At 43.8% G+C, this 8,863-nt stretch overlaps 1 protein-coding gene across 3 annotated transcripts in view; it reads left to right on the plus strand.

The window, feature by feature from the left end:
• LOC147898749 (blue-light photoreceptor PHR2-like) overlaps window positions 1-5,484 on the plus strand; it is a 45,689-nt gene extending 40,205 nt beyond the window's left edge. For all 3 annotated transcript variants that reach the window (XM_087379466.1, XM_087379467.1, XM_087379468.1), the window contains 2 exons: window positions 4,727-4,825; window positions 4,933-5,484. In XM_087379466.1, coding sequence (XP_087235592.1) covers window positions 4,727-4,825; window positions 4,933-5,017 — 184 coding nt within the window. In that variant the 3' untranslated portion in view covers window positions 5,018-5,484. The remainder of the gene's footprint in view (window positions 1-4,726; window positions 4,826-4,932) is intronic.
• The last annotated feature ends 3,379 nt before the right edge of the window (window positions 5,485-8,863 follow it).

Raw genomic sequence — 8,863 nt, forward strand, 5'->3', positions numbered from 1 at the left:
ATCTCCTGGCGCATGCTCTGAATAAGCTGATCTTGTGCTACGGTATGATCCCGTAGTCGATGTAGCTCCGTAAAGATGTAATCTATCGTCTCAGGTGGGACCCGGGGGGGTGCGAACTGGGACATGGCGTATGGCTGAGGGGGCGTGGGAGATAGGCTGGCTGTATATGGCAGAGGAGTGGAGAAAGGCTGCTGGGTGAGGGGAAGGGGGGACATAAGAGTGGTGGAGACAGAAGGGAGCTGTGTGGGGGGTGAGGAACTGTGACCCTCTCCTGTGGGGGGCAGGCTGAGTGGTACACTGGTGGGGGAGGCAGTGGTCGGAGTAGAGATGATGGCAGCGGGAGAGAGAGAGAGAGGGGGGGGGGGGGAGGGGGAGGGCAGCCTCGTGGGCCTATAAGAGAAGTACAGACCAAAAAGGGGATAAACACCAAACATCAGTTATAGACTCGTCCTTCCCTTTGGTCAATTATGTGCCTTTCATCTTGAGTTGAGTTAGAGAGAGAGACAGATTAACGTCCTGGAGGCCTTGCGGGCCTATGAGACAAAGTACATGAAGAGAAAATAATTCATACAAGCCTCAATGGGCTGAAGCAAAGGGTGTGCTAGGGTCCTTGTTGAGTGCTATGCTAAGCTCAAGAGCTCGAATAAAACCTCAGGTGCAAGCTGAAAGTTGACACTGAAAATCCAAAACCCGTCACTATGGTGGCTCTCCAGTGGGTTGCAAAGATATCTCGGATTTGCGTCTATCGAGCTGTCTTGCGTTGTGGTAGAGGACGTGCTCTCCTCGATCTTTGGATCTAGTAGGCTATGTCAAGAGTGGCACCTTGTCTCTTTTGGTCTCCTCTGAGGGAGAGCTGAGATAGGCCAAACCTCGATCGTGCATGCTTTTGGTCACTCTCCGTGTTGTGTGTGGTCTCTGCGTCCCTAGCTCGGCAGCATCGCATCGGCTCTCTCTGCTGAGAGAGAGAGTATATTAAAGTCTTCGGAAGATTGATGGGTCTATGAGACTATGAGAAAGCTAATACAAGTCAACTGAAAGGGTGGAGCTACTAATCGAGCATCCACACCCATACAAAAGTGAAAAACTACATGCTACATAGTCATTTTAAAATAGTATCTACAACATCATTCTCATCAACATCGTCATTAGAGCGACTGCCATCATAATACAAAGTGAAGTATGCCTCGTATGCCCGAAGGTCATTGTGGCCCCCCCCTCATCCAGAGTGAGGGAGCGATACCATGAAATCATATATAGAGATGTGCCAGCTGCTTGTGGATGCAATCTTGTGCTGTCTCCTGGTCACAGCTCTACATCTATCAAGGGCAACAGCCACCCCTGTCGGTTGCGCTTCCACTCTGAACATGGAGGGAATGTCCCAAGCGTAATCTGTGCATCAACCCTGTGCCTGAGCTGCCGTGTCACTAGCTCTGGGACCCGATCATGCCTAGGGCCTATAGGGGGAGACTCTGTATGGTCCGGCTAAAAGAACTCCGTGATCATGCTCTGAGAAGAGTCTACCAGGGTACACTCCTCTTGTCTTTGAGATCGGAGTAGGCGCTCACGATGCCTGACTGTCTCGTGAATGGGAACCCGGAGCTATCTCTAAATAGACAATAGAATCGTCCAAGTAAATTGGGCATTTGAAGATGAAATGTTACTTCGACTCGACCTCTTGTAGGCCACACATAGTGCATATGCGTCTTTCCGTGGGTAGATCCTCAATGGGGTAAATGAATCTATGTGTATCTTGGTGGGTCAATAAACCCCTCATCCGAGATGTGTAGGCAATGATCTCTGTAGAAGTTGAGCTTCATTGCGAGCTCATTCGGTTCCAAACCAAGTCCGGAATGTGTGTAGCTGCAGAAGATCCTCTCATATGACCTGGTTGACCTCATGATATCGGAGTGGTGAATACGACACATCAATGCTGTACTGGAAGGGAGGAAGTCTATCCATGTGTAGCTCCAGTCGCTCAAACCATCTCACTGTGTGTGCAAACCAACATCTCTGGTCGATATAAGTAGGTGATGACATGAAATGCTGCATCAAGCGGCAATGGTGAAGATGTAGAATCCCGTAGGATAGAATAGATGCATCTTGAAAGAGGTGTGAGAGCACAATGAAACAAAATGGTAGTTCTCTATATGGATTGTGAGAGAGAGGACTCTCTCTTATAGAAAGGGGGAGAAGGTAATATCTTCCCTACATAAGTGGCAATCAGCCCCTACATCAGTGGGAATCAGTCCCCTACATTAGTGGGATTGCCTTTGGCTTACATCATCACTTAGGTCACACACTAGACACATTATAGCACTTGATGTGCCTTTACAACACACACAAACACACATGTGACTCCCCTAGATGCACACATGCACCATAGAGCAAGCCCTTGATCATACTTATCCCAATATACCCCCCCTCAAGGGGTTGCCTCTTGCAGTGTCAAGGATACATCTAGTCTCATAGTTTCTCATGCCATCTCATGGAGGTCAAAGATAAATCTATGGCTAGGATCTCATGCTAGCAAGGGTTCCCAAGGGTGTGAGGTTCACAGAAATGGGATAGTCAAAACACATATCACATGGTCTACATCATATGGTGACCAGAGGTGATTTACAAAAGACATAACATATGATATTCTTTTTGGAGTACTACTCTAGGCAGAGAATCTCAAAATTTGACCAAGTGATGATAAACAAAAATTCAAAAGACAAAGTGCTTAAAAAGCATAGTCTTTATTTTCTTCATTTGCTATGGAGTTCTTCCTACAGCCAGATTTGCTTTGTTGTTGAAGTAGTCCTTCTTCTTAAGAAATGCTTGATTCTCTTTGTTGTTCTTCATGGAATAACACATTTCCTTTTCCAATTGTAAGCAAAGGAACAATATATATTTGAAGCATTTTCCTTGTGCACCAAATACTGAGAGAAGATGATCCCAAACTTCATGTGAAGTTTTAAAGCCATCAATGTGGTGAATGTATGAGCCACTTAATCCCAAAGCAATCATAGCAAGAGCCTTCTTGTCTTTGATCAACCAATTAGCTTTTTCTTTTGTAGACTTCTTTCCATTCACAACATTCCATATCTTCTTTTTCATAAGCATAAACTCAGCTTTTGTTTACCAAGTATGGAAACTAGTTCCATCCAACTTCTCTATATGCTTGGGCTTAGTCATCTTTACAATTCAAGTACTCATCAAGAGAGAATGCTAAGTATAAGGACACTTATGAGCTCCATGACTGAGTTCTACTACTCAAGTACAAGCAAAACAATGAAAGTTTGCAGTAAATAATGGAAGCACCAAACTTATGGTGATTACTCAACACTCTTTGACCAAAATATGCAGAATTCTGTCAACAGAGATCAGAGTAGATTGGAGGGTGCAATTCTCATAGCTCATAGCTCTATTCAAGGGGATTTTTATGCAAAAAGAAAGGCCTTATACCAGAGAAGGTCCTCCACCAAGGAAAAGCGCAATGTTGCGCCAGGTCGCCATAGCCAAGCTTTAGAAAACCGACTGGTTTTTGTCTGTTGCGCCTCCATTTCTTGACCAAACGGGCTCAGATTTCATCAGCAGCTTGCCTGTAGTGTCGTGCAGCTCGGGCTCAGAGGAATTTGCAGATAGGTAAGCACAGAGGCGGCATTGCGCGATTTATTGTCGAGCAGTCTTCGTGTTGGCATTGCGCGTACAAAGGAGAACTTTCTAATTGCTTGCAGCTGGAAGGTTGCCCGTACGTGAGGAGTCTACAGCTCAAAGGGTTTGAGCAATGGTTGCTTGTAGGTAGAGAACATGGCTCTCACAGATTTGGGGAAGAAGGGGGAAAATGAAGAAGATGAAGAAGCTTTGAGAAAACTAGTAGTTTATGCTAGAGAAAGCATCTAATGCTAGGCTAGGCTAGATCTAGAATTTAAAGCTCTGATACCAAGTGTAGAATCTTGTAGGATAGAATAGATGCATCTTGAAAGAGGTGTGAGAGCACAATGAAACAAAATGGTAGTTCTCTATATGGATTGTGAGAGAGAGGACTCTCTCTTATAGAAAGGGGGAGAAGGTAATACCTTCCCTACATAAGTGGCAATCAGCTCCTACATCAGTGGGAATCAGTCCCTACATCAGTGGGATTGCCTTTGGCTTACATCATCACTTAGGTCACACACTAGATACATCATAGCACTTGATGTGCCTTTACAACACACACATGTGACTCCCCTAGATGCACACATGCACCATAGAGCAAGCCCTCGATCATACTTATCCCAACAGAAGATCCAAACTCAGCCTAGATGATTTGGTGAGGAATTAACGGCTTACTGCGAAGCATCCGTGATAGCATAAGAGCTTGTAGTTGCTCCACACGAACACACTTAGTATATGACAGGTCCAGCCCCCAACAAGGGCTGCCAGACATCCCGGCTGGTCGAACCAAGGAGTCAAAGAGTAGGCATTTGGTCCGAGGGTCCTGAAAATGTGAATGGAAGCACTGCCTCTCCAATCTGGCCAACGAGGCATATCCTTTGCTCAGTCGAGCTTGCATCGCCGGCCTTAGGGTGAAAAAGGTCCGGAAAAGATAACCCCCAAGTAGGTGTATGATGAAACAATCTCGATCGGTGACCCGTCAAAAGTAAGAGAGAGAGAGAGAGAGGAGTGGTGTGCGGTAAATGTATCTCCAGTATGCTTTGGTGGGTAAACGCATTTTCATTATGCTTTGATTTTGGCCTTGCAGTAGCGCATCTGCATCTGCGTCTGCGTCCGCAGGATCACCCTCAAGCGAAAGTGGGATGAACTGGCTGGTATTTGAGCTGCTTTGGCGTGATTTTTTCAGGTATTGTGCTCCGAGATTTGAGTGGTAGAAGAAATGTGGGAGTTTCATCAGCCATTTTCTTGAAAATCATGATCATGGAATAAAGTGGACTCTGTGGTCGTTGTCAGGTTTATTACCAAAAAGTATTCTACCAGCAGACTGGGTGCCCAAGCTATCTTGGCAACAGAAAGTGCAGCTGCAGCTCCTGGTTAAGTGGAATAGGATGGAGCTTAAGGGGTGTTACTTTTGCTCTTGCTCCACAACACGGCCCCTTTTTGACAAGGGTTACATTCACCCTTCTGTGTTAGTTCTTAGCCAAGAGCTGCTGAGCTAGTTCTTTGAACTTTTGTTTTGTGGCTGTCTAGTTTTGTCTCACTGAAGTAATGATAGGATTCGATACTTTTTCCATGGACTGTCTGGGTGTATATCAGCTCTTCAGATATGTTATTCTCCTGCTATGTGTGATAGGGTTTATGGTTTTCAGCCTTATGGGTAACTATCATAAGGTTCAAACTGTGCATTTTTATTTTTATTTTTGGGGGGCCACGATTTACAAAGGACAAGGGTTTTCTATGCCATCTGAGTTTCAGGTGTGAAAAATATGTGCGTCAGCTCTCTCGTGAATAGTACATGGAATGATGATTTCACCTTTTTCTAATTTGTGGACCATGCAATGTTCCAATATGTTGGACTGTTGAGACTGAAGCTATAACAGCAGTTAACCGAGTCAAGCTACAGCTTTAAGACAATTGTATGCTCTAGTAGGCCCCATGCTAGTGATCTATGTGCTTTGTGCTTCCAGGAAAAAATTGATAATGACATATACTTTTTTCTAGCAGTTATACCAAGAAATGTGTTTACTTTGAAACAAGGTGATGAGAGGCAAAAGTGTCTCGTATTGATGTAGATTTGCATGTGAGGAGAGTGTACCTTAGTGTCCAAGTGAAGACACCTATAAGTGAATGAAATGTTTTTTGTGGAATGACATCCTAATGTTGAGTGGTTACGATGGAGGACCAAAGTTTGTTGGATGTATGCTTTCCACAAATTATCCATAATGACTTAGTGGATTGTCTAGTGGATAAGGTGCAACATATGCTTATTTGTGTGGGTGGTAGTCTAAACATTTTATGTTAGTGCAAACATTTGGTGCTTGCATCTCATTGGCCATACTCATGAGCATGCTGAAGATGGGTGATGATGTGGAAGGATGTAAAAGTCTCACAGGTCTTCATCAAATCGCAGTAGCTCTAAATGCTTTGCAAATCAAGTCACGACTAATACCGCGTGCTGGTAATGAGTTGGACCCCTTCAAGGATTTTGTTTCAAGAAAGTAGCTTGATATAAATAAGGTTCATGAGGGAGCAATAGAAGTGGTTGGTTCTCAAATAATACAAAGAGCATGGAGACCCTTGAATATACAGACTAGGAAGCCAACCATGCTTTTGGCATTCCCACAAAAAGTTGGGGCTTTTAGCCAAGATTGGTTGACTTGATTGGAAAAGCAAAGGCTTTTCCTAGAAGTTGGGGGCCCTTATCAGTTGTGGTTGCTTTTGCACTCGAGGGCCCTTCCTTTAGATTGATTGCTCCATTTTAATGTGCTTTTCTCCTTAAATCGTCAATGATAGCACTCTCTAGTCCCAACACATTTCCCTCATTAAAAGTGAATCCTCTTTGATCGAAGTCAAGTATTTCTCTTTATTTCTTGGGATAATTGCAATTCCATGACATCCCCTTGGCTTCTAATCAATTAACCCCAACTGAAAAGCCTCTTTATACAATTGCAAGATTTGTGGATACTCTTAAAAAAACTCCTCATCCATCCCCTTGGCTTCTAGTGTTGAGTAATTCTTAAACTTCATGTGGACGACCTTGCCTTTGAGCCCATTCTTTTCTGTCTAATACAGAATTTGCTCGTGTTGGAGGATCTCTTCCACCTTTGGTGGCTCTTTCAAAATTGCAGCGGTATGCAACCTCATTGATTGGCTCGAAGATCTAAATATTTTGTGGAAAACTTTGGAGACACCTTCTCTTTGCCCCTCATCTTCTTGAGCCGTGCTTTCTCCAACTTGAGTGACACCAAATCTCCTCCATCTCTCTTCTATGCTTCTGCTATCCGTGGTTGTACAAAAGCTTTATCCAAGTCTCTTACGTATTGGTCAACTGCAAATATCTCATCTTTGGTCCTCAAGATGGGTGGTAAATTTACGTTGCCACCAACCACTTTGGTGGTGTTGTAGGCAAACTCAATTAAAGAAAGATACTTCTCTCATTTTGATTTTTGCTCAGCCACCTAGCATTTTGAAAGATCAAGCACTTTGGATTTAGCAATCTCACTCTAACCATCCGTCTGAGGGTGAAAAGACAATGAAATTCAAACTTTGTGCCCATATTATCAAAGAATGCTCTCCAAATAGGTTGGTCATCTTGGGGTTTGTCCAAATAACACACACATGCACATGTGCGCACGCACGCACGTGTGCACGCACGAACACACATGCACACGTACGCACGTGCATGCACGCGCGCGCACACAATTTCCCTTTCTCCCTTTAAAGGTTGGCAAATGGCTACCCATTTAACCAATCCTCATCCCCTTTCACATGCAATTTTTTCACAAGACGTGTGCAATAACACACACATGCACACGTGCGCACGCGCGTGTGCACACACACACAATTTCCCTTCCTCCCTTTAAAGGTTGGCAAACGGCTACCCATTTAACCAATCCTCATCCCCTTTCACATGTAAATTTTTCCTAAGACAAATAGTCTTCAACAAGGACGTGGAATTTGAGAGCTCCATTATTCTCTTTCATGCATATCCATGGATACCACCCTTCTAGGACTTAGGCTAGGGACTGGATGATTGAGGCCTTTCCTTTAGACCTCTCTTCGCACCTTTCAAACATTTGTTTGATAGGGTGAGGCTTCTTCCAAGTGGCTTTTGATTCCCTTGGAGTTGCAACTATGGTACTTCAAGATAGTCCTTTGGCACTCAACGCTAGGTTGATCTTCCTCTTGCCTTTCTCAATAGGGTTCAACCTGATGGAGGAGGATATGCAATTCACTTCCTTATTAATCAAGTTGCTCAAGTTTATTGTCATCTCAGACATTCCCTCTCTCCTTGGGTTGAGTTGGACCTCCATAGCGAAGGCAATCAGGGGTATGTGGTCTCAAGGGTTAGAGTCATTATTGTTGACCCTAATATATCCGATGACCACATTGTGCTTCAACGATAAATGACCCTTTTTTTTACAGCATCAGAGTTGAGATTTCAGGCTAAGGTGTTGGATTTGTAGACTCTTTGCGCACTTTACTAGAGTTTATTTGCCCTCGATAGAGATAGTTGTGATAATAGATGGTAGCCTTGGATTCAATTCTAGCAAATTAGGAGATCTCTTCTCTTGATCTTAGCTCCCATGTTCCCATCAGTAGCACATAACTCATTTCATCACACGATAGGTCCTCCATCTTGATCTTGTAGGCCTCAGTTTGTCGCTAGCTCTTTTTCCACCCTCTCACAAGTAGGGGTTCTACAAGCTTTGTCTCCATTTCAGTTGTTTCAAAGTGGTTCTTTTCCACATTTAGCTGATTATGAAGACTCTCCTTTAGTTCATGTTGGTAGCGCATCAACCTCCATTGGTTTAGGATCCTTTCCATAGTGGATTCTTTTCAACATTTGGCCAATAATGAAGACTAGACATAGTTGTTGCCTTCACATTGTCGACATGTCTCCTTTAGTTCATGTTGGTAGAGCATCGACTTCCATTAGTTTGGGATCCTTTCCCTAGTGTATTTCTTGCCCTCACTCCCTTATGCTACTCCATTGAGGGGAGTTGCTTCCATCATACTAGCTACAAAAGCTATTCCCCTCTATTTCCTCCAACCAATGAGGATTGTTAGCTGGAAATTCAAGGCTCGGTGGTGTTGCTCATCAATACCAAAGGCAATGAATTCATAATCATCTTCATAAGATGTTATTGGAGGTGTATTGACATTCTCTTTATCTATGAGCACAAGTTGGATGGTAAAGACTGTAGAAATGTAGTTACCTTTC

This window comes from Dipteris shenzhenensis, chromosome 9 (assembly GCF_047967505.1).
Source record: "Dipteris shenzhenensis isolate YYH24624 ecotype China chromosome 9, Dip_SZ_1.0, whole genome shotgun sequence".
Taxonomy (NCBI): domain Eukaryota; kingdom Viridiplantae; phylum Streptophyta; class Polypodiopsida; order Gleicheniales; family Dipteridaceae; genus Dipteris; species Dipteris shenzhenensis.